We start from the raw sequence: 26083 nt of genomic DNA, 5'->3' as shown, positions 1-26083 counted from the left end.
ATTTCTCCTTTACCAAGATAATCTATCCACCTGACAGGTGTGGCATATCAAGAAGCTGATTAAACAGGATGATCATTACAGGTGCACCTTGTGCTGGGGACAATAAAAGGCCACTATAAAATTTGCTATTTTGTAACAACAATGCCACAGATGTCTCAAGTTTTGAGGAAGTGTGCAATTGGCATGCTGACTGCAGGAATGTCCACCAGAGCTGTTGCCAGATAATTGTATGTTAATTTCTCTACCAAAAGCCACCTCCAACATCGTTTTAGAGAATTTGTCAGTACGGCCAACAGGCCTCACAACCACGTAACCATGCCAGCCCAGGACCACCACATCCAGATTCTTCACCTGTGGGATTTTTTGAGACCAGCCACCTGGACAGCTGATGAAACTGTAGAGTATTTCAGTCTGTAATAAAGCCCTTTTGTGGGGAAAAACTAATTCTGATTAGCTTGGCCTGGCTCCCCAGTGGGTGGGCCTATGCCCTCCCAGGCCCACCCATGGCTGCGCCCCTGCCCAGTCATGTGAAATCCATAGATTAGGGCCTAATTCATTTCAATTGACTGATTTCCTTATATGAACTTTACCTCAGTAAAATCATTGAAAATCTTGCATGTTGCGTTTATATTTTTGTTCAGTATGGTTAGGACCATGGCAAACAAAGTAAATTCTAAGTGCTACTGTTATTTTGTAGTATATACTCCACTTCAAACTCGTGTCCTATAAACAAGCTAGGACTCTGAATAGTAAGGCACAGTGGTGGCAGTCTGTGCTCTCTTGTAAAGAGAGATTTATAATCCACTCTTCCCTGCAGTGAAACCCAAACTGTGCCCTTGTAACCATGTCTTGCTCAGCATGCTCAGCCAGCCTCATATCAATAGTTCCTCACACAGCAGAAACACAACACCATGACACTACAACCTTGCCACAGTCACACCACTTCTATATGGGACATCTAGTAGTATGTATACCTTGAAATACAACCTCAACAAGGAACAACAGAAGGACAGCACAGACTTTGCACTTTAGAATCAGCTGCAAGACTGTGGTGCCTTGTTCACATGCAGTAGTTTGTAGTTAATTGACAATGTGAGCACAAAATCAAAAGTACTGTACCATAACCAACCCTTCCATTGCACTACATGCTTTCTCCTGGGTCACACCTCCGAGAATCTCCCCCTCCCCCAATATGATGATTGATCCAAATTGAATGACACTATATTGAAAGCTACCAACTCACACCAGCAAACAGACAGACATTAATCACATGTGGATGTATTAGCATAGTGTTAAGAAAGCAGGGGAATGTACCACTACCCAAAGCAGTTATCTAGCCCCACGGTGAGTGAGTCTACCTCAGCACTAGATGGGAACAGGAGGGAGGCTTGTTAATCAAACAGCATGCAGGTAACTGACTAACTTCCCCACACATCATCAGCATCGGAGGAGGAAGACCATTACCCAGAAGTAATGCAGGGAATATGACCCTCTCTCTCCTGCTGGGGAAAAACACAAGGGTCTGAGAGACCTCATCAACATCCATAACTCCTCAAAATCATCATCAACACACCTCCATAGACTTCCAACACTAAACAAGCATTTCAAATACACATTTCTACAGTCAAATTTATCAACGTTAAGAAATCTAACTGAAACAAAACGGTCTTAGGAGTGACTGACTGCTTAACACAGCAAACAATAATAATAAAAATGACAAATGCATTAGGCCTATATCCAAATAAAGACAATTTCACATTATGAAACGTTGTCCTTTGCCAAGTTTCTTTCTCAGAAAATCAAAGCTTTCATTTCCTCTTCATCACCAATGAGTAATGTGTGGCTCACTGAGGGTGAAGTGGAAGCGGGCTTGGACTTACGTTTTGTCGTAGTACGACGACGTCATGTGGAGGGTATGGGAGAACTTGGCTGTGTTGCCGTTGATCACGTTCCCGTTTTCCGTGATGGCGTAAGACTTTCTGGCTTTCTGGTCCTTGGCAAAGTTCCTGCAGGCTGCCAGCTTAGACTCCAGAGCCTGAGACGGACATAGAGAATGCAGAAAGATAAGAGGCCTTCCACTATTAGCAAGAAATGACAATATGGTATAAGACAAGGAGTGTTTCTCAAAATGCATACTACCGTGCTCCGAGCACGCAAATTAGAGCACGGGAGCGTTGGAGAATGAGTCCAAATCAAAATATGTGAAACGGAGCACGGAGGGCACTTCTCCATTTTAAAGTATGCATCGATGCAATCTTCAACGGAAAGTATGAAATAAATATGACGCAACCACATAAGAAATGACGCAAATTTTCTCAATCAATAGCGGCCGTTATTTGAGCTGAAGTGAGAGAAAATACACTCTGACTTCAGAATGAAATGTTGCCTATTCACATCTCATATGTTGCTTGACTACAATATTTTATCTTGACACGTTAATAAATACATGCTATGTTAATTTTTGGCATGGTTACCTGCCTACAATACCCACTATAGAGTACGTAGGTCACAAGCCCATAGTAAGTCAATAGAGCTAACTAGCTAGCTACTACTGTTAGCTAAACAGATAGTCACGAAGAATTGTTAGCTAGCTACCCACAAATAAATTACATCTACCTTGGATAATATTTGTTTTAGGTCATTTTTGCCACTTATACTATCTGGTTAGCTACATTATTACAATTCACATATAACTAGCTGACAGTTATGAAGTAAAACGTTTGCTTTTTGTATATATTGTTTAGTCTCTACCATTGTCTTGGTTAGAAGAAGGAAGGTTCAGTGAATGGGTAAGTCCATAGTAAGTCACAGTAAGGCTAACTGGCTAGGCACAAAGAATTGTTAGCTAGCTACCCACCCACGAAGAATTGACATCTACTGTACCTTGCATAAAATTAGTTTTAGGTCATTTTTTCCTGTTTAGCTGACTAGCTAGCTAGATTACAACGATTCACATATCTAGCTGATAATTATGAAGTAAAACATTTGCTTTGTCTATTTCTTGTTTTGTCTCTATTGTTGCCATTGTCCTGGCTGGAAGAAGGTTCAGTGAATGGGGAGATACAGCGTGAGGTAATACAGTAGGGGGAGTGCGAGTGCTTCTCAAATGTAATGTTTTATACGTTCACCACACTCTAGTCCTCACAAGAACGTACTCAAGAGAACATCCTCGGAGAATGCACTTGGAGCATGGTAGTATGCATATTGAGAAACACCAACGGTCTCAGTGTACCAGGGCATACGGTGAATAGTGATCTGTACAAATGGAAAAAATTAATGTCTCACCCCTACTTTCCGAAGCAGGTCACCTACGATGTTGAGTGCTGATATTCTGGCAGAGGGAGTTAGTGAGTTACCAAGGCCGTTTGACAACTCTGGGGGGAAATAAATACAAGAAGATAAATACATACAGTATACTGCACATAAAAAAAGGTTAGGCAACATATTAAGGTGTTGGGGTCAGAGCAAAAGGGTACCTGTTGGGTTGGCGAAGGCGTTGTCCAGACTATTGGCGAGCGGCGTGGCGGGGAGAGACAGTGAGGCCTGGACAGAGGAATCCATCTTGTCGTTGTCCTCCTGGGTGGGCGAGGAGGGTGCCGACATCCTGGTCAAGTCCGTATTTCGCTCTCGGACGGCGAGCTCCTGTCGTAGGTCTGACAGACATAATATTTAACTCTAAAACAAACCATATTGACACCAGGCATTCAAATTGAGGATAATGCTGTTATAGTCTCTCCCAACAATAATTTGCAGCTGTAAGCAATGCTGTGAGAACATGGGTTCTATTAATTTCACAGAGAACAGCTGATTTTCTAATGAGTGAAGGCAGGCAGGGGTTTGAGTGAAAATGGATCAATAAGCACCTCTGGCCTCATCTTTTAATCTCTGCACTGAGACCAGGAGGGACTCTTTCTCATCAAGCTCGCTCTCCAGGAAGGCATTCCTCTCGATGGCCTGGTTCAGACGCTGCTCAAAATCCTCCAGGGACACAATCGTAGCCCTGCAGAAGGAAATAAAGGAGAAGACATTTAATTTGTGTGACTTTCTTTTTATACAGTGTACTCTCTGTTAGTCAGCAACTCTACCAAAAATGTTAGGTGTGCGTCAGCTCATCATTTTTACTAGAAAATGAATGTTTAGTGACAAACAAATGTCCCAATTCCTCCAAGTAATCTACATCTCTGGCGATGTGTGACAGTGGTGACCTGAATCCAATTCAATCCAATTTACAGCAATCAGACCCAATTGGGCAAGTGTTTTAATTGGAATGGAGATTTGCCATCTGTCTGATTACTCCCAATGAAGAGCACAGTGGGCAATTAACTAGGAAACACACAACAAGCACCTTAGCCTCCATCATTGATCAGCACCTCTCTGCATGGGGTAAATGTATGGGTTTGTTTTCTGAAAGATGGTCAGAGGATGACTACCTTTGCTTATATTGTTAGATTAGTACTACTGTTAGATATTGCCCTTTTCCTCCAAAATAAACATAACCCTGAAGTACACAGTAAATATCAAAATTATGACTCCTACAGCTCGTCTTCTAATGCTGTATCCAGTATGTGTCTGTTAGATACTGTGTAGTGGTCTGGTCTCTTTGCTGACCTCTTGGCTCTTTCCAGGTCATCGTTGGACTGCTCCAGCTCCCGGACGTATTTGTGGAGCTGCTCCTTGATGCCCCGGGTCTGACCCAGGTCACCCTCCAGCATGTTGATCTGCTTGTAGCTTTGGGCATACTGCTGCTCCAGTTTCTCCTGAACGGGGGAATGGAGAGATGAGGAGAGAGAAGAGAAAAGAAAAAGGGATACCTAGTCAGTTGTACAACTGAATACATTCAACTGAAATGTGTCTTCCGCATTTAACCCAACCCCTCGGGGGGGGGGGGGGGTTAAAATTGGTAAAGGACGTTAAAGCTTCCAATAGTGTTTTACTTACTAAAATATTTTCCTAACACTACACAGTCGCACGCACCCAAGGAGGGAACCGCCGCGTTAACCTACATTCTGTCATCTATTTTTCAGAGCACTCCGTTGTGCTCCAGCGTTCTCAGGCTATGGGATGATGATGTGACCCATGTCTCCTCCAGCTCTCTGGTGACCAGCTCAATAGATGGGACTGGGTCTGCCTGCCTGTCTGACCTATATCTTCTGGATACATCACGTCTGAATCATTTAACCACTAACCTCGACCAGACAAGCCCTGCTTTGTCCTGAAATGCCGTTTTATATGAACTACATATGCATACTACACTGACTACATCAAAACGCATTCTAGCCTATCTCAAGTAAATAGTATGTCATAACAAGGCGTTAAACAAGGCGTCACAGACAGTCTAAATGTAGCGCATACTGCACAACATGAATGCATCTCTAAGATTCTTTACTCTGGCATCAGAATGAGAACTAGTTGCTGTGGTATTTTCCATAAACAAAGGCATGAAAGCAAGAAACATTTTTTAACTGCCTGGAATAACCACCATACAGTCGGAAAAAAGCACAACAGATTACATTCTTAACACATTCGTATCTCACCATCACTGGTGCCGTGATTCACTGACTCGCATGGAAGGAGTCGTAATGTGAACATGGACGCAGAGCCACGCTCATCCTAGAGCTAATTATGGAGCGCGAATTAACATGCTGATGCATTATGTATGAGAATTAGGGATTGGCAATTGAAATTATTTCACTATTCGAATATCATTACCTTTTTTCAGATACCCCCCAAAAATTGACTCGACCAATCAAAATGCTGAAAATGCACAAACGGCAGAGATAAACACAGGTTATCTGCAGGTTCCATGAAGATTAATTGCTAATATTCTTCTCCAGAAATGAGCCCATGTTTACAAAAAGTTGTATTTTTAGGGCTGGCTCTTTCACCAAAGGCTATAGCCGACATGACTCATATTTTCAGGCTGGTATGCTAATTTAGCATATAGATTATTCTGCTGTAGCCTAACAGATGTAGTAGCATAGTTTAAGCGGGTAGGCTATAGATGGCTAAAGCAAGGGCTTTCCCATCTGCATTTGTTTAGGCTACCCCAATGGGCTAATTCATTAGCTAGATCAAAGTCTAAGTGTTCATAATGTTGGCTTCCATAATGATACCACTGTGAAAAAAATGCCTTAAAGTCAAATATACAGCACTGTTACTGTATAAAACACGTGGTCAACTCTCCATCTGGAGAGCTGGGTGTGCAGGCTTTTGATCCAGCACTGCTCAAGCACACCTGAGTCCACTTAACAAGGTCACTTTGAGCAGTTGATTTGTAGAATCTGGCGAGTGTTGTCGGAACAAAAGTCTACACACCCAGTAGCTCCCCTGATGTGTTACAACATTAGCCTACAACCAAAAAGTCTAATAAAATAATTCCCTCATTAAGTGAATAAGATATTAATTCACTATACATTGAAGCAAGGTAGCTAAGCAGGAGGGCTCTAGACTGACTTTTTCAAGTGCCAAGACATGAAAGTTAGCTATTTCATCAAACATGTTCAGGAAAAAAAATGTCTATTTCATCTAACATGTTTAGGGAATGCATGATGGATATTTTTATGTGTAACATGTCATAATAGGATCCAGAATAATCAGATTTTCTTTTGTATTAGTTTGCCAGCATGTTTTTTGTGCATATTAGTCTAGGCAATGTGCTACATAATTTACCAACTGAGGAAGTGGGAACTCAAAACACATTAGCCACATTGCTAACTCTAAATATTATATTGTTGATAGGCCGTTCCCCATATTTGTGATCAGAGCAAAAATGGGAAAGAGTTCCTTGTCTGTCTGACTGATATGAAAGAGATTTCTCATTTAGATTACACATTAATTTCTGACTAAGAACCCTCTACTTTACTGTTGACCATGCCTGATTTTCCTTAATATCATGTACGCTGGGATACTCACAGATACATGCTACAACAACTTGCCTCCTCTCTGGACAGCACTAAAGGACAAGCCATGATGATACAAACTTCAAATAGTCATCAATAATTTATTATGTCAAGGATATGGAGTGTTTCATAGGTTGTCAAAAGAAGAGCATCATACTTTTTCAGTAAAGGCGCCTCGTAAATATTTTCTTACCAACTCATGGTTGTAATATTCAAATTCACAGTGAACTCAAATTCACAGGGTTTCAGATTTGTAAATGTCACATTCCAAGCACAGAAAAAAATGTATTCAGTCCTTTAAGTGCATTGTGTTCATCTTGGTACCTTGAGTGAGTCCACCTCATTCTTGAGCCTGCTGTTCTCAGAGTGCAGGTCTCTCATGCGGTGCTCAGCCTGCCCAAGCTGGGTTTCCAGCTCTGCCTCCAGCTCTCTGCTGCCCTCCTGAAACTCCAGCAGCTCCTCCTGGGCCTCCTGGCAACTGGCAGGGCAGACACCACCGGAGAGGACATGGTTAGTAAACCATTACACCATTGTTATTTTACAGTCCATTGGTATTTACTTAGAAATTAGAAGGACCCAAGAGTGTATCAAAGAGTTATAAATAAAAAGCACACGAGTGTGTTGCAGCCTAATGTGCTGAATAGTATATTATCCTTGATCTTTATTCATCTAAAAACATACAAAACCCTCATTGCGTCGGTGCTTAAACATACAAATGTCTTAAGGCAATTTAAAACAGTGGAAATTGAAAGTGCAGATCATGTTACACTGCTTAACAAAGCCCACCCAGAAAAAGTGGAATATGAAGAAATCGCTCTGCCATTTCCAAAAATTCTAAATGTTCACCTAATTTCAGTTTGTGACAAAACAAGCAGTCATTCCATCTAAAACAATGTGAAATACATGACCAAAAGTACACGTGCTCGTCAAACATCTCATTCCAAAATCATGGACATTAATATGGAGTTGATCCCCCATATAACAGCTTCCACTCTTCTGGGAAGGCTTTCCACTAGATGTTGGAACATTGCTGCAAGGATTTGCTTCCATTCAGCCACAAGAGCATTATTGAGGTTGGGCACTGACGTTGGGCAATAAGGCCTGGCTCGCAGTCAGCATTCCAATTCATACCAAAGGTGTTTGATGGGATTGAGATCAGGGCTCTGTGGAGGCCAGTCAAGTTCTTCCTCACTGAACTCGACAAACCATTTTTGTATGGCCCTTGCTTTGTGCACGGGGGCACTGTCATGCAGAAACAGGAGAGGGCCTTCCCAAACTGTTGCCACAAAGTTGGAAAAACAGAATCATCTAGAATGTCCTTGTATGCGGTAGCGTTAAGATGTCCCTTCACTGGAACTAAGGGGCCTAGCACAAACCATCAAAAACAACCCCAGACCATTATTCCTCCACCACCAAACTTTACAGTTGGCACTATGTATTGGGGCAGGTAGTGTTCTCCTAGCATCCGCCAAACTCAGATTCTTCCGTCAAACTGCCAGATGGTGAAGTGTGATTCATCACTCCAGAGAACGCGTTTCCACTGCTCCAGAGTCCAATGGCGGAAAGCTTTACACCACTCCGGTCGACGCTTGGCATTGCGCATGGTGATCTTAAGCTTGTGTGTGGTTGCTCGGCCATGGAAACTCAATAGCGAGTGTCGCAACCGAGGACAGACGATTTTGTACGCGCTTTAAATCACCCCGGTGATGCGTTGGGCAGACCACACCACCCTCTGGAGAGCCCTGCGGTTGCGTGTGGTGCAGTTGCCGTACCAGACGGTTATACAGCCCGACAGGATGCTCTCAATTGTGCATCTGTAAAGGTTTTTGAGGGTTTTAGGGGCCAAGCCAAATTTCTTCAGCCTCCTGAGGTTGAATAGGCGCTGTTGCGCTTTCTTCACCTTCACCACACTGTGTGTGGGTGGACCATTTCAGATCGCCAATGATGTGTACGCCGAGGAACTTGAAGCTTTCCACTTTCTCCACTGCAGTGCCGTCGATGTGGATAGAGGTATGCTCCCTCTGCTATTTCCTGAAGTCCACGATCAGCTCCTTTGTTTTGTTGACATTGAGTGAGATGTTATTTTCCTGGCACCACTCTCCCAGGGCCCTCACCTCCTTCCTACAGGCTGTCTCGTCACTGTTGGTAATCAGGCCTACTTCTGTTGTGTAGTCTGCAAACTTGATGATTGAGTTGGAACCGTGCATCGCCACGCAGTCATGGCTGAACAGGGAGAACAGGAGGGGGCTGAGCAAGCACCCTTGTGGGGCCCTTGTGTTGAGGATCAGCGAAGTAGAGGTGTTGTTTCCTACCTTCACCACCTGGGGGCCGCCCGTCAGTAACTCCAGGACCCAGTTGCACAGGGCAGGGTTCAGACCCAGGGCCCCTGAGCCTAATGATGAGCATGGAGGGTACTATTGTGTTAAATGCTGAGCTATAGTCAATGAACAGCATTCTTACATTAGGTATTGCTCTTGTCCAGATGGGATATGGCAGTGTGCAGTGCGATGGCGACTGCATCGTCTGTGAATCTATTGGGGCGGTAAGCAAATTGAAGTGGGTCTAGGGTGGCCGGTAAGGTGGAGGTGATATGATCCTTGACTAGTCTCTCAAAGCACTTCATGATGATAGAAGTGAGTGCTACAGGGCGATAGTCATTTAGTTTAGTTACCTTTGCTTTCTTGGGTACAGGAAAAATGGTGGACATCTTGAAGCAAGTGGGGACAGCAGTCTGGGATAGGGAGATTGAATATGTCCGTAACCACTCCAGCCAGCTGGTCTGTGCATGCTCTGCCGCCACGGCTAGGGATGCCGTCTGGGCCGGCAGCCTTGCGAGGGTTAACACGCTTAGATGTCTTACTCACGCCGGCCATGGAGAGCCCACAGTCCTTGGTAGCGGACCGCGTCAGGGGCACTGTGTTATCCTCAAAGAAGGCAAAGAAGGTGTTTAGCTTGCCGGGAAACAAGACGCCGGTGCCCGCGACGTGGCTGGTTTCCCTTTGTAGTCTGATTTTCTGTAGACCCTGACACATACATCTCGTGTCTGAGCCGTTGAATTGCGACTCCACTTTGTGTCTGTAGTGACATTTTGCCTGTTTGATTGCCTTACAGAGGGATTAACTACACTGTTTGTATTCAGCCATATTTCCAGTCACCTTGCCATGGTTAAATGCGGTGGTTCGCACTTTCAGTTTTGCACGAATGCTGCCATCTATACACGGTTTCTGGTTTGGGTAAGTTAATAGTCACAGTGGGTACAACATCTCCTATACACTTCCTGATGAACCCAGTCCCCGTATCCGTGTATTCGTCGATGTTATTCTCAGAGGCTACCCAGAACATATCCCAAACCTCGTGATCAAAAAAAATCTTGAAGCATGGATTCCGATTGGTCAGACCAGAGTTAAATAGACCTTAGCACAGGTACTTCCTGTTTGAGTAGACTTGAGCTGCAACAGATTTCCAAAAGCGATTGACAATTCTACCAATCTTGATACGACGACAAAATGAAACATTGGTTTACAATGTTTTTTTCTCCCACATAGTTTTATTTAACACTGTTAATCATAGGGATTAGTGGTTTGGTGTGGATTATCCCTTTAACAAAGCCCAATGGTTCAACCCAGAAGTCTAACTCAAACCATGTTTAAAAAGGGTTAGAAGTCCAAAACAGTGTTACGGTGGGACTCATTTCGGTTAACAAAGCCCACACCGGATTTGTACAGTTACACTGCTTAACAAAACCCACACAGGATTTATGCCTGACTGTTGTTTGTTTCCATATTTGTTTTATGTATTAATGTGTGAGCTGTGCCAAGATGTTCCTCTTGTAGGACAATAAACATGATTCTGATTCAGTTACACTGAACTCACTTGACCCAGCTAATCAAAGAACCCTTTGACTTCCCCTCATTGTTTGATAACACATCTCGTCACTAGTCCACCCTGGCCTCTCCATACGGAAACAGACTGTCTGTTGCTCAGTGCACCAGTAGATATTCTATAAATAACCAGGAGGTTGGGTTGTTTACAGTGGGTATGTGACCAGGGCAGAGCGTGTTTTGTGTAGCTCAAACCATTCAGACGTTTCTGTAAAAAGACCCGGCTCCTTACGGGATCAGCCCTTGTCTCACAAACCCCACTCTAGCTCAGCTCCCGTTAATTAAAACGTGCCGGCGTTACGGTTGGACTTGTTAGGGTAACAAAGCTCACACGGGATTTGTACTGTTACACAGCTTAACAGCGTTTCGGGGGGGGGGTGAGTGTGGTTATATAAGTATGTATCCGGCGCCCGCTACAGCCATGGATATACACACAGCTGCTCTAAAAATATCAGTGTCCGGGGGCCATCGGAATGGCACGCTACAGGCATGTGACTGGCGGGACAGGGTGGAAGGGGAGCCTGGAGCCAGGAAAGCCATCAAACAGAACTCACTGTCCTTCTATGGGGTGTCCTGTGTTGTGACCCTGGGGGCAGTGGTGTTTTTGAAGGGGAAAGCCCACTTCCTCCATCTGTGGTTTATTCCAAACGCAGCAGCACCCTCGTGGCCTTTGAACAGCTTGAGGCAGATGTCCCTATCGGATATCCTTGAACTGTCAGGGAACACGACCATCCTCCTCACTTTACTACCAAAAAATGTTTTTGCAACAGAGTTTGGGGGAATCCTCAAGCAAGAGCATCTATTGTTGATACTAAGGAAGAATATTGTACAACTGCTTCACTACCAAATTCATCGGAAACACATTTAAATCGAGCAATACAAAGGGAAGTGGATTTGAATCCCCTTGGGTGTAAATGTCCAGAGAGCCTTAGGGCAATTCCACAGTAATAGAATTAGGCGGAGACTCAGATTTGTTCTTACTTCAAAATGTTACCAAACAAAAACCCTTGATTTCAAAGTTGAACAAAATCATACAACTCTATGCACATGGACTAATTTTAACAATTTACATATTTGCTCTGAATTAAGATTCAAAGATGTCTGCAGATAGAATAGGGTGTCAGCTATGACATGACACTGACGTTGAAAAAAAAACATCTATTTTGGTTATTGAACTACAGTAAGTGAAGTGGATTTACACCCGGTAACGGAATTTCAGTGACGGAATTTGGCCTACATGGGTCTCTGATCTGCACTATACAGAAATGCATAATTATGGACAGGAATATCATTCTCTTTGTGGTGATGTATACTGAATAGGTACGCAAAGGTAGAAATATGCAATATCCTTCTTTTGCATATTTGGGTATTATTCTACACACTGGTTATTATTCTCTTGAGCGCTGCCTCCAAACAAGATCACATTTGGTTGGTCTGTACCAGACCAAATCTGAACCAATCATAGACGTGTATTTCAGAGGATCGACCGATTATGATTTTTAACCGCCGATACCGATTATTGGAGGACCCCAAAAAAAAAGGCTATACCGATTAGTGGGCCGATTAATTAAAAAAAAATGTTTTTGTAATAATGACAATTACAACAATACTGAATGAACACTTATTTTAACATAATATAATAAATCAAAATCAATTTAGCCTCAAATAAATAATGAAACATGTTCAATTTCGTTTAAATAATGCAAAAACAAAGTGTTGGAGAAGAAAGTAAAAGTGCAATATGTGCCATGTAAGAAAACTAACGTTTAAGTTCCTTGCTCAGAACATATGAAAGCTGGTGGTTCCTTTTAACATGAGTCTTCAATATTCCCAGGTAAGAAGTTTTAGGTTGTAGTTATTATAGGACTATTTCTCTCTATACGATTTGTATTTCATATACCTTTGACTATTGGATGTTATTGTAGGCACTTTAGTATTGCCAGTGTAACAGTATAGCTTCCGTCCCTCTCCTCGCTCCTACCTGGGCTCGAACCAGAAACACATCGACAACAGCCACCCTCGAAGCAGCGTTACCCATGCAGAGCAAGGGGAACAACTACTCCAAGTCTCAGAGCGAGTGATGTTTGAAACGCTATTAGCGCGCACCCCGCTAACTAGCTAGCCATTTCACATCGGTTTCACCAGCCTAATCTCGGGAGTTGATAGGCTTGAAGTCATAAACAGCGCAATGCTTGAAGCATTGCGAAGAGCTGCTGGCAAAACGCACGAAAGTGCGTGATCTTGTTTGCCTGCTAACAAGTGATCTTGTTTGCCTGCTAACCTGGATTTATTTTAGCTAAATATGCAGGTTTAAAAATATATACTTCTGTGTATTGATTTTAAGAAAGGCTTTGATGTTTATTGTTAGGTACAGTCGTGCAACGATTGTGCTTTTTTCGCAAATGCGCTTTTGTTAAATCATCCCCCGTTTGGCGAAGTTGGCTGTCTTTGTTAGGAAGAAATAGTCTTCACATAGTTCGCAACGAGCCAGGTGGCCCAAACTGCTGCATATACCCCGACTCTGTTGCAAGAGGTGACACATTTTCCCTAGTTAAAAGAAATTCATGTTAGCAGGCAATATTAACTGAATATGTAGGTTTAAAAATATATATTGATTTTAAGAAAGACATTGATGTTTATGGTTAGGTACACGGAGCAATGACAGTCCTTTTTCGCGAATGTGCACCGCATCGATTTTATGCAACGCAGGACAGGCTAGATAAACTAGTAATATCATCAACCATGTGTAGTTAACTAGTAATTATGAATGATTTTTTATAAGATAAGTTTAATGCTAGCTAGCAACTTACCTTGGCTTCTTACTGCATTCGCGTAACAGGCAGGCTCCTCATGGAGTGCAATGTAAAGCAGGTGGTTAGAGCGTTGGACTAGTTAACCGTAAGGTTGCAAGATTGAATCCCCGAGCTAACAAGGTAAAAATCTGTCGTTCTGCCCCTGAACAAGGCAGTTAACCCACCGTTCCTAGGCCGTCATTGAAAATAAGAATGTGTTCTTAACTGACTTGCCTAGTTAAATAAAGGTGTAAAAAAATTAATAAAATCGGCCAAATCGGTGTCCAAAAATACCGATTTCCGATTGTTATGAAAACTTGAAAATCGGCCCTAATTAAATCGGCCATTCCGATTAATCGGTCGACCTCTAGTCTGTTTCACAAGTTAGGACATCACAGTACAGCACAGTAGAGCAGAGTACAGCACAGTACAGCAGAGTACAGTTCAGCAGATATTTTCAGTACAGTACACTGTACTCTAGTGTGCTCTACTGTACTGAACTATAATCTACAATACAGTACTCTACTTTTCTTTACTGTTCTGTACTCTACCAGGGGTTGCGTTAGAGTTCAGAAATCAGCATTTTCAACACACAGACCTTCAACCATTTCACCTGCTTTTTATATTGAAAGTCAGTGTTTTTCTGCTTCAATAGAGTGATTTGGGGCGTGCAACTATAGTTTCCATCACCGAAAATACATTAGTGCAACACATTTGGCAGAAAATGTGGCTTCATTTTCATCAGATGACAACAAAAGTGCAACACTATTTGGCTACCGCCACACAAGTAAATGATCTTTCAATGAAAAAGCAAGTTTATTTTTGGTAAAACAATGCATGGCCATCATATTTCTAATGTTTACCATAGAAAGAATGTAGCCAGCTACATTTCCTAATGCTTCGCATGAAGTTAATCTTGCATTGTATCAGAGAAAAGTAGGTAGGCTACACCGAGAAAAGTACCGGAGACAAGTAGCTACACATCAGTCAGAGCACTGTCTGCTGATAGAATGCCTGTTTGTGAATTCTCATCCGAATGGAAAAGTGCAAATGAAGCACAAAATTAGTCTGATGCCGAGAAGATATTATAATAAGAAGCATTTTAAAAATCGGCATTCACTAAACACAGCAAGATAATTCTCATGCGTTTTTGCTTTTTTTCAGTGTGAAAAATGGATAATTCTGCATTAACGTGACCCCTGACTCTACTGTTTTATACTGTGCTCTACTGTACTGTCCAAACATGTGAAACATAAACGTCTATGATTGGTTTAGATTTGGTCTGGCCAGGGCAGACTGACCAAATTTGAACTACTTTTCAACCTCAATGGACGTCCAGTGCCGGTCAATGCTCAGTGGGTAAATGGAATGAAGGTAGGTGTCAGTAAGAGCCAGAAGAAGTAAGTGTGTAAAGCATATCTATCTATCTATAGAGAGAGAAAGAGAGAAAAAGAGAGAGAGAAAAAGAGAGAGAGAAAAAGAGAGAGAGAAAGAGAGAAAAAGAGAGAGAGAGAAAAAGAGAGAGAGAAAAAGAGAGAAAGAGAAAGAGAAAGAGAGAGAGAGAGAGAGAGAGAGAGAATGAGAATGAGAATGAGAATGAGAGACATAGGGAGAATGAGAGGTTGTCCAGACTGTTTTCACTCTTTCACGCTTTGACCACCAGATGACAGAACAAGAAAGAAAACAGTTATGAGTTGAACATAACAGTATGCCAGTGGAAGGAAGGAAAGTAGCAGGTGAACCAACTGTGGTTTGTGACTATGATTTTCCATTGTAGCCAATTAAATTCCGATTTTATAACATTATTACGAGTTTTAATCACTTTATAAATCATAAACAAACTTGATATCAGTAAAACCACTAACTAATTGGTAGGTCTACCTTTACTTGTTACTACTGTGAACTTAGAAAATATCTTAAAGATGTGGGTTTTTGGAAACAGAATTACAAGGCAATGTTTCTTAAACTTACAGAAGGTAAATAATTTCTTCAAAATTAAATATAAGTGTTGATATTAGTTGGGAGTGGTCTTTACTTCAACATTACTGCGCTTTCTAATACCTTTTAAGGCTTTTTCTGATAGATGTTGTCTAAGACAATGTGTTGTTGTTTGTGTCGCACTGCTTTGCTCTATCTTGGCCAGGCCGCAGTTGTAAATGAGAACTTGTTCTCAACTAGCCTACCTGGTTAAATAAAGGTTAAATAAAAAATAGAGAGACCCCCTTTTCCATCTGTTTGAACAGAAATCAAAGCCTTTGCTTATTCCTAATTTGTAGGAAAATGGTTGAAAAATATATGCCTTAATAAATAAAAAAATTAAATAGACATTTAGCTTTCATTTTACACCCAATGTGGCATGCTCCTATGAACTTCACATGTTAGTGCTCATGGGTCCTTTAACATGGAAATTCCCCTTATATAACTGGTTGTAGTTTCCCCTAGTGCTGGGTGTGTCTGTGGTCCACTGTGATCTTATCAGCAGTCTTATTTCAAACAGCAGTAGGCCTATGCTGTGTGATGAGGATGTTCATTGAGAGAAATAGACCAGAGATAATTCCATTACAGGGAGCAGAGTGATGTCTGCTGCCCACTGCCAGTCTCTCACAGATGAGAAAAGATAAATCTAACACCGGTATTACGTAATCCCATTCAGTAGACTATATTAGAATGGAGAGACATACTAGGGCTTCTGTTTTTAATGTGAAACCAGATCTGTGCCTTTGGAAGTATAAAGGAGCATTGAAGGACATTCCTAAAAAGGTCTTACATAAAGGACTTTCACAGGTGAAACTGGATCTATTCTTCATTACAGCTCTTTAAAATGACAGAATGATGAAAGCCATTTGAGGTCCATGTAACAAGTCTTGCTGGGGAATTTCCTTTCAGAAGTATTCATGATTTTAAAGTACAGGTAGTGTTACTCTGATCCCAAGCACACAGTGAAACCACAGGATTCAAACATCATACTGTAACACCTCGGAGTTCCTTGTGAGTTCAAGTAAAAGTTAAGCCTGATGATGACCATTAACGTAACACAAAAGGCATGATTTGTGCAGATCTTACTTTTTCTTGTACTTGAGGGAAAGAGCCTTCCAGAAGTTAATCTCCTCGTCTTTCGAGGAGAATTTTGGAATCATATCAGTGTCCATGGTATACATGTAGATCTGAAAAGTCAATAGAAACAAGTTCTATTACACAACTGCACACGGTAAAACAAACAAACAATCATATATATCAGTAGCACTGTTGGGTCAAAAAAGTTGAGCGGCAATAAACAACCACCGTAGCAAATATGATACATTAGATGTTTTGCCAAAAAGGACATAGAATAGGACCAGATTAGAGTACACAGAGTATCCATCAGTGACACGGAGGACATTTTTCATTAGACACACTGCTGACAGAATGACCTGCAATACCCTGCTCGGTCCTTTTCAATCAATACATCTTCTCAAGCTTTCTCTGTACAGTTGTAGTCGAGTGCCAGAGTGTGTTTATGCGTAATGGTTGAGTGCCCTCTCTTCTGTATCGAGTTACAAAACACATAACTGACTGGAATGGTGACCAACTCAGCAGTTTCAACTCTTGTCCAGTAATCATTTATTAGGCACTGTGTGCCAAAGCCATAGAACCTCTCTTCTGCAGTCTGCAGAAGAGAGGTTGGTGTACAAAACCGAAAGTAAAAGAGTAAAAGATACAATGAGTACATTTGAGCATGTTCAATTACGACTAGCTTAATGTTCTGCAGGACCATGGAGAACAACTCATTATTGCAAGTTCCTTGGAGTGTTATTCTTACTATGTGAAGTCCACAGCTACTGCTCCATAAAGGAAATATATGCAGTGAATAGCGAAGATAAAAGTGAAATAGGTGGCGGTATAAAATGAGACACTCATTTCCCTGAGGTAAAAGTATGACTAGAAGTCCCATTCATCACAGTTACTCCATAATTAGAGATAAGGGAATGGAGGTGAGGCGCTGCATATGAAACCAGCCCGGAGCCCTGAGCCGAGGCCATGGGGAGGAGGGGGGGACAGACTGCTGTATGACAGACTGCTGCTATATTGCTCCCAATCAAATGTCAGCGTTATGGGTTGATACAGGCCTAACCACTCACGGAGTAGGTTTATGTGGGCACTGTAGAATAATCTGATAAAAGGCTGCAAGTGAATGACAATAGAAATTATTTGAAGAAATAAGCGTTTTTGGTGGGTGCTTATATTTGTCCCATATCCCAACCTTCCCTGAGACACCCTCGCAGAGTGAGGTCACGGCCAGGGTCGGCCATTATTAAACGGCAACCCTGGAGCAATTTGGTTTGAGTGCCTTGTTCAAGGGCACATTGATAGATTTTTTTCACCTTGTCAGCTTTGGGATTCAAACTAGCAACCATTTGGTTACTGGTCCAACGCTATAACTGCTAGGCTACCTGCCACCTTTGATATCAATTGCCTAGGATGTAAGAGCCTAGCGCCTTGATCACACCAACGGCGTCATTGCATTTTGTTACACCAGAAGTACATTAATTTCCAATGGAACGCTGTGTTTGCCTCGCAGCATTCCGTTGCAGAGGCAGTTGCAGTGTGTTCTGTGTGGTGCATACGTTGGATTTATTGAACGTATACGTAAAACTGTTTGCATAGACAAATTTGACAGAAATGGTAGCAGAAGGTGAATGTTGAACTTTTGTTGCATACATATCCAGATGGTGCAGCATAACACTGCGCAATGACGCTAATCGGTGTGATCGAGGCGTAACTGTACTGTAGTAGGTCAAATGAACATGTGGAATCTAGACTGGGATTTTAAATAGATTCTACTCACTCTCAATTCTGCAATGAATGTGGGGTTTTGATGAACGTAAAGAATGGTCACCACAGGAAGAAGCCTAGGTACAGTGTCTTCAGAAAGTATTCCTACCCCTTGACTTATTCCACATTTGTTGTCTTACAGCCTGAATTCAAAATGGATTAAATAGATTTTTTCCCCCCCTCACCCATCTACACACAATACATAATGACAAAGTACATTTTTAAGAAACATTTTGCTAATAAAAGCCAGAAATATCAAATTTACATAATTATTCACACTCCTGATTCAATCCTTTGTAGAAAGACCTTTGGCAGCGATTACAGCTGTGAGTCCTTTTGGGTAAGTCTCTAAGAGCTTTGCACACCTGGATTGTACAACATTTTCCCAATATTATTTTCAATATTCTTCAAGCTCTGTCAAATTGGTTATTGATCATTGCAAGACAACCATTTTCAGGTCTTGCCATAGATTTTCAAGTAGATTTAAGTCAAAACTAACTCGCCCACTCAGGAACATTCACTGTCTTCATGGTAATCAACTCTAGTGTAGATTGGGCCTTGTGTTTTAAGTTATTGTCCTCCTGAAAGTGGAATTCATCTCCCAGTGTCTGGTAGAAAGCAGACTGAACCAGGTTTTCCTCTAGGATTTTGCCTGTGCTTAGCTCCGTTACATTTACTTCTCTCTTGAAAAACTCCCTAGTCCTTAACGATTACAAGCACACCCATAACATGATGCAGCCACCACTATGCTTGAAAACATGGAGAGCTGTACTCCGTAATGTGTTGTATTGGATTTGCCCCAAATATAACACTTTCAGTATAAAAAGTGAGTTGCTTTGCCACGTTTTTTTCCCCTCCAAAGTGCTCTTTGCGAGGCATTGGAGAACCACCCTTTTGTCTTTGTGGTTGAATCTGTGTTTGAAATTGTATGTGTTAGTTACAGAGGTGAGGTAGTCATGTTAAACACTATTATTGCACAAGAGTGAGTCCATGCAAATAGCCCATCCAACTACCTCATCCCCATACTGTTATTTATTTTGCTCCTTTGCACCCCAGTATCTCTACTGCACACTCATCTTCTGCACATCTATCACGCCAGTGTTTAATTGCTATATTGTAATTATTTCGCCACTATGGCCTATTTATTGCCTTACCTCCCTTATCCTACCTATTTGCACACACTGAATATAGACCTTTTCTATTATATTATTGACTATGTTTGTTTATTCCATTTGTAACTCTGTTGTTTGTGTCGCACTGCTTTGCTTTATCTTGGCCAGGTCACAGTTGTAAATGAGAACTTGTTCTCAACTAGCCTACCTGGTTAAATAAAGGTAAAAAAAAAAATGTTTAGAACATGAGACAAAGCAAATGGCTACGTGATCTGTGAAAAAGTCCCTAAGACTAACCTTCTGCCCTGCGATTAATACAAGTGGGTAACCAAGTGTTAGATAGGGGCAATTCCAGATTTTTCACTTTAAAATGTTTACCCCCCCCCCCCCCAAAATATTTGATTTCCAAGTTTAATAAACCATATGCACATGGGCTACTTTTAACAATTTCAACAGAAAATTGTACAAAAACACATTTACAGGAAGAACTGTGCAGATATAAACTTTGGTTATAGAATAAAACAGATTTTACCGTAATTCAGTTTTCCAGTAAATGTTTTACACTGTGTAAACTGTTCAAAGTAGTCATTGTGCATAGAGTTGTATGGTTTGTTAAACTTTGAAATCAATAGTTTTTGTTTGGCATACATTTTAAAGTGAAAAAAATCAGTCTCAGCATAATTCTGTAACCATGGAATTTCCCATAGCCTACCACTCAAGAAAAGAGAGCGAGGTAGCCTAGCTAAATAGACAGATGGACAATACTTCTGTTGTGCAGTACAGTTAGTGGCATTGATAGAAACCTTGGGAACAAATGTTGCTGACTGACTGACCTGTGCCCTGGCATCAAGTTACATTGAATGTAGTGACAAAATACTTTTCATGGCCACAAAGGACTGAGCCAGACTGTGAGCGAGGCAGTAAAACAGCTTAATTTTCTGTACAGAAATCCTACAAGGATGAACAGAATACTGCAGTGGAGGATGAACAGAATACTGCAGTGGAGGATGAACAGAATACTGCAGTGGAGGATGAACAGAATACTGCAGTGGAGGATGAACAGAATACTGCAGTGGATTGCCAATTTGCCATATAGTCTAGCTTGTTCTGTGATTTACTTGAAGGCCACTACTCATTCTAGTATTACAGTGGAACTGAAACGCTCAAATCAACCTACAACCTTCTTTTACATGTCAATGTTAGGTAACTTTGTTGAACATGTTAAGAAAATGCTTTTAGAACATAATGTTAAAGTTTTTTGAGTGCCTAGCCCAAGCTTAGGGAGATGTGGCTGCAGCCATACTGATACAATGTCATGGAAAGTTCAGCACACCTACTTCACTCGCTTTTTGATCAAAACTAAAAGCTAAAACTACCAATTTGAGATGGAACAATGAAATGCTAATAATCATGTTAACAAGCCGGTATAGTCATGTAAAAAAAAAATCCACTTGCATGCGTTTGAGCTTATTCATCTGTAGGCTACAATACAGCTATTTTTACATGGGCAGGGGCATCGGATCTACTGTTACCCGACATTAGTAAGCTAAATTAATGATGTCCACAATAAAAAAGTAGTTAGCTAACATCGAATAAGCCTGTATAGTCCAGTCAAAAACCCACTAGCATATGTTTTTGTGTTCTTTCAGCAAGCAAAGTCTGTTAACCTCTGAGCATCGATTGACGCACCAAGTAACATAATAAAAAATTCCCTATCAAAATCCCTCAGTTTAAGCTACAGATAGTTTTTTTTGCATTGGATGCGTCTCAATCCACCACATCCGCCGGTGAAAGGTTGCAGAGCTAGAGTGGTGTTTGTCAGACCATGAGACATCCCAAAAATCGGTCTTCTCACGAAAACGTACAGTAGAAGTCGGAAGTTTACATACACTTAGGTTGTAGTCATTAAAACTCGTTTTTCAACCACTTCACAAATTTCTTGTTAACAAACTATAGTTTTGGCAAGTCGGTTAGGACATCTATTTTGTGCATGACACAAGTAATTTTTCCAACAATTGTTTACAGTCAGATTATGTCACTTAATCACAATTCCAGTGGGTCAGAAGTTTACATACACTAAGTTAACTGTGCCTTTAAACAGCTTGGAAAATTCCCCAAAATGATGTCATGGCTTTAGAAGCTTCTGATAAATTATGTCAATTAGCCTGAGTCAATTGGAGGTGTACCTGTGGATATATTTCAAGGTCTACCTTCAAACTCAGTGCCTCTTCGCTTGACATCATGGGAAAATCAAAAGAAATCAGCCAAGACCTCAGGAAAATTATTGTAGACCTCCACAAGTCTGGTTCATCCTTGGGAGCAATTTACAAATGCCTGAAGGTACCACGTTCATCTGTACAAACAATAGTATGCAAGTATAAACACCATGGGACCACACAGCCTTCATACCGCTCAGGAAGGAAACGCGTTCTGTCTCCTAGAGATGAACGTACTTGGATGCGAAAATTGCAAATCAATCACAGAACAGCAGCAAATGGCCTTGTGAAGATGCTGGAGGAAACAGGTACAAAAGTATCTATATCCACAGTAAAACGAGTCCTATATCAACATAACCTGAAAGGCCGCTCAGCAAGGAAGAAGCCACTGCTCCAAAACCGCCATAAAAAAAGCCAGGCTACGGTTTGCAACTGCACATGGGGACAAAGATCATACTTTTTGGAGAAATGTTCTCTGGTCTGATGAAACAAAAATAGAACTGTTTGGCCATAATGACCATTGTTATATTTGGAGGGAAAAGGGGGATGCTTGCAAGCCAAAGAACACCATCCCAACCGTGAAGCACAGGGGTGGCATCATCATATTGTGGGGGTGCTTTGCTGCAGGAGGGACTGGTGCACTTCACAAAATAGATGGCATCATGAGAGAGGAAAATTATGTAGATATATTGAAGCAACATCTCAACAAAGTAGTCAGGAAGTTAAAGCTTGGTCGCAAATGGGTCTTCCAAATGGACAATGACCCCAAGCATACTTCCAAAGTTGTGGCAAAATGGCTTAAGGACAACAAAGTCAAGGTATTGGAGTGGCCATCACAAAGCCCGGACCTCAATCCTATAGAAAATCTGTGAGCAGAAGTGAAAAAGCATTTGCGAGCAAGGAGGCCTACAAACCTGACTCAGTTACACCAGCTCTGTCAGGAGGAATGGGCCAAAATTCACCCAACTTACATTTGACCCAAGTTAAACAATTTAAAGGCAATGCTACCAAATACTAATTGAGTGCATGTAAACTTCTGACCCACTGGGAATGTGATGAAAGAAATAAAAGCTGGAATAAATAATTCTCTCTACTATAATTCTGACATTTCACATTCTTAAAATAAAGTGGTGATCTAACTGACCTAAGACAGGGAACTTTTACTAGGATTAAATGTCAGGAATTGTGAAAAACTGAGTTTAAATATATTTGGCTAAGGTGTATGTAAACTTTCGACTTCAACTGTATGATGGATGCAAACGGTTTGACCTACAAACTGTTATGAGCACTATGAAAAGGGGAAACTCTCACGAACATGGTGTTCTCGGAACTTGTCTGAAGGAAGTTTTATTTGTTTTATTTTTTTAAACAAACGGAAGTATGAAGGTAGTTTTGTGCCTACCCAAAAAGGGGTTAAATAAATAAATTACACACACACACACACACACACACACACACACACACACACACACACACACACACAACAAGTCAAAAGTTTGGACACACCTACTCATTCAAGGGATTTTCTTTATTTTTACTATTTTCTACAATGCAGAATAATAGTGAAGACATCAAAACTATGAAATAACACATGGAATCATGTCGCAACCAAAAAAAGTGTTAAATCAAAATATATTTATATTTGAGATTCTTCAAATAGCCAACCTTTCCCTTGATGACAGCTTTGCACACTCTTGGCATTCTCTCAACCAGCTTCATGAGGTAGTTACCTGGAATGCATTTCAATTAACAGGTGTGCCTTGTTAAAAGTACATTTGTGGAATTTCTTTCCTTCTTAAAGCATTTGAGCCAATCAGTTGTGTTGTGACAAGGTAGGGTTGGTATACAGAAGATAGCCCTATTTGGTAAAAGACCAAGTCCATATTATGGCAAGAATAGCTCAAAAAAAGCAAAGAGGAACAACAGTTCATTACTTTAAGACATGAAAGTCAGTTCGGAAATTTTCAAGAACTTTGAAAGTTTCTTCAAGTGCAGTCGCAAGAACTATCAAGCGCTATGATGAAACTGGCTCTGATGAGGACCGCCACAGGAAAGTGTCCGTTTCCATCTTTTCCAATTGTGTATGTAACATTTCACGTAAACCCTGTTTCTTGTCTGCATCGAAGTAGCGGTCCTTGTACCTACCATCGAGCATGGTGGCGACAAAGTAGAGGCTCAGAGAGAATGCCACCGAATTGCTTGTTCACAGCCTTGCGTACTTTTGTAAGTTAACCCCACGGTCAGTGTCGGCAGTTAGGTGGAGCAGGTGTTTCAATGCCATGACAGAGGGCAGACGCAGTTGATTAGCTTATTTCTCGAGTCAGTTGTTCGAACGGTGCTAGGAGTGTGTTCATGTTTCCAAGCTTCAAACATGTTCTCAAATGCCATTGAAATGGCAGCAGCGGTATGAAAACCAGCATATTCTTGAGCATGCAATTTGGCTTTCTTCAGCATGAAATCCTCTTCGACCCACTGTGCTGTCAGACTCAGCATGCTCATGGGGCCGACGTCGCTGGTCCAAATGTCAGTCTTGAAGCTAATAGCAGTGCCGTCCATTGCAAGTAGCTCATAGATGTACGTTTCAATAACACTGTGTAACTCCGGTAGGGCAACATCTGAAAAATAGTGTGTACCGGAGCTCGACCAGTCGGCGAAAGCCAACATCATCCACAACAGAGGACGGTTGATTGTCAAGGGCAATGAATTCCATTATCTTGGCATTAATGGTTTTCGCTTTTGAGTTGTCTTGCTGAAATTTTCTTACTCTTTCAAATGACTGCTCGAGTTGTTGGAAGTGTGCGCTCAGTATTTTTCTGCTTTTGTCCTGTGTAGCGCTGTATTTTTCGTGGCGTCATTACGTCATCTACTTACGTTATATAGGTATGCACGTCAGCTTTGACATCGGTTTTGCATAGGCGTTAAACCAGACATCGGTCCTATGCTGATGTTGGCATTTTTAGCTTTTATCGGCCGATTCCGATATGCTCACCGATATATCGTGCATCCCTACAAAACATGGTACAAACATTATTGGGCACAGACAACAGCACAAAGGGCAAGAAGTTAGAGACAACAATACATTACGCGAAACAGCCACAACTGTCAATTTGTGGTCGAATTGCTGCAAAGAAACCACAACTAAAGGACACCAATAAGAAGAAGAGACTTGCTTGGGCCAAGAAACATGAGCAATGGACATTAGACTGGTGAAAATCTGTCCTTTGGTCTGATGAGTCCAAATTCGAGATTTTTGGTTCCAAACGTTGTGTCTTTGTGAGACGCAGAGTAGGTGAACGGATGATCTCTGCATGTGTAATTCCCACCATGAAGCATGGAGGAGGTGTGATGGTGTGGGGATGCTTTGCTGGTGACACTGTGATTTATTTAGAATTCAAGGCACACTTAACTAACATGGCTACCACAGCATTCTGCAGCAATACGCCATCCCATCTGGTTTGCGCTTAGTGGGACTATCATTTGTTTTTCAACAGGACAAGGACCCAACACACTTCCAGGCTGTGTAAGGACTATTTGGCCTAGAAGGAGCGTGATGGAGCGCTGCATGAGATGACCTGGCCTCCACAATCACCCGACCTCAACCCAATTGAGATTGTTTGGGATGAGTTGGACGTGCTCAGCATACAAAAATGGAAAAGCATTCCAGGTAAAGAAGGTTGAGAGAATGCCAAGAGTGTGCAAAGCTGTCATCAAGGCAAAGGGTGGCTACTTTGAAGAATCTCAAGTATATTTTGATTTGTTTACTACATGATTCCATGTGTTATTTCATAGTTTGATGTCTTCACTAATGTTCTAACAGCAAACAAGCTTAGTAAACTAACTGCATGGTAATACCCACAATAATAAAGTCACTTTTGCAGGCAGATCGTGTACACTATGCATAAAATGGTATTCAATATGGTTTGCAGTGAGGGATTTCAGATGTGCCAAACCTAGGAGAGGCTAGCTAGCTAGGCTAGAAAAAGCTGGCTAGAAAAATGAGTATTCAGTCAATGCAAGCTAGCTATGTGTCTGTTCAGAAGAGTTAGCTACAGACATGTAGGATTGTTAACAGAGACTTACCAAATGATGCTGCCAAGGTCCATAGTGAAATCAACAACCCATAGTAAAATCCTGTACCATATCAAGCGGTTTTGCTAACGTCACTAGCTAACAAAATATTAATCAATGATGGCTGAGCTTACTGTGGTTTTTTGACTAGCTGGCTAACTACATGTTTTTTTTTTTGTCAATTTATCATTCATGCCATGTTACCTGGCTAGTCTCTAACAGGTTAGCCTTCCAAAAAGGCACTTATTTTCATATTTTTTAATTGCTGTCAGAGGCTTCTCAATGAGGCTACTAACATGCATT

The 26083-nt window shown here is 41.4% G+C and overlaps 1 protein-coding gene across 6 annotated transcripts in view; it reads right to left on the bottom strand.

The window, feature by feature from the left end:
• The window catches only part of ndel1a (nudE neurodevelopment protein 1-like 1a), a 30598-nt gene that overhangs the window by 2847 nt on the left and 1668 nt on the right, over positions 1-26083 (bottom strand). For 2 of the 6 annotated variants that reach the window (XM_029708112.1, XM_029708121.1), the window contains exons 2-9: positions 16636-16736; positions 7224-7377; positions 4609-4757; positions 3864-4000; positions 3477-3653; positions 3286-3374; positions 1881-2035; positions 1359-1499 (exon numbers count right to left, since the gene is read on the bottom strand). In XM_029708112.1, coding sequence (XP_029563972.1) covers positions 1359-1499; positions 1881-2035; positions 3286-3374; positions 3477-3653; positions 3864-4000; positions 4609-4757; positions 7224-7377; positions 16636-16730 — 1097 coding nt within the window. In that variant the 5' untranslated portion in view covers positions 16731-16736. The remainder of the gene's footprint in view (positions 1-1358; positions 1500-1880; positions 2036-3285; positions 3375-3476; positions 3654-3863; positions 4001-4608; positions 4758-7223; positions 7378-16635; positions 16737-26083) is intronic. The other 4 variants (XM_029708139.1, XM_029708148.1, XM_029708130.1 and 1 more) reach the window with 3 other exon arrangements.

This window comes from Salmo trutta, chromosome 2 (genome assembly GCF_901001165.1).
Source record: "Salmo trutta chromosome 2, fSalTru1.1, whole genome shotgun sequence".
Lineage (NCBI taxonomy): Eukaryota > Metazoa > Chordata > Actinopteri > Salmoniformes > Salmonidae > Salmo > Salmo trutta.
This window is presented reverse-complemented; position numbering and strand designations above follow the sequence as displayed.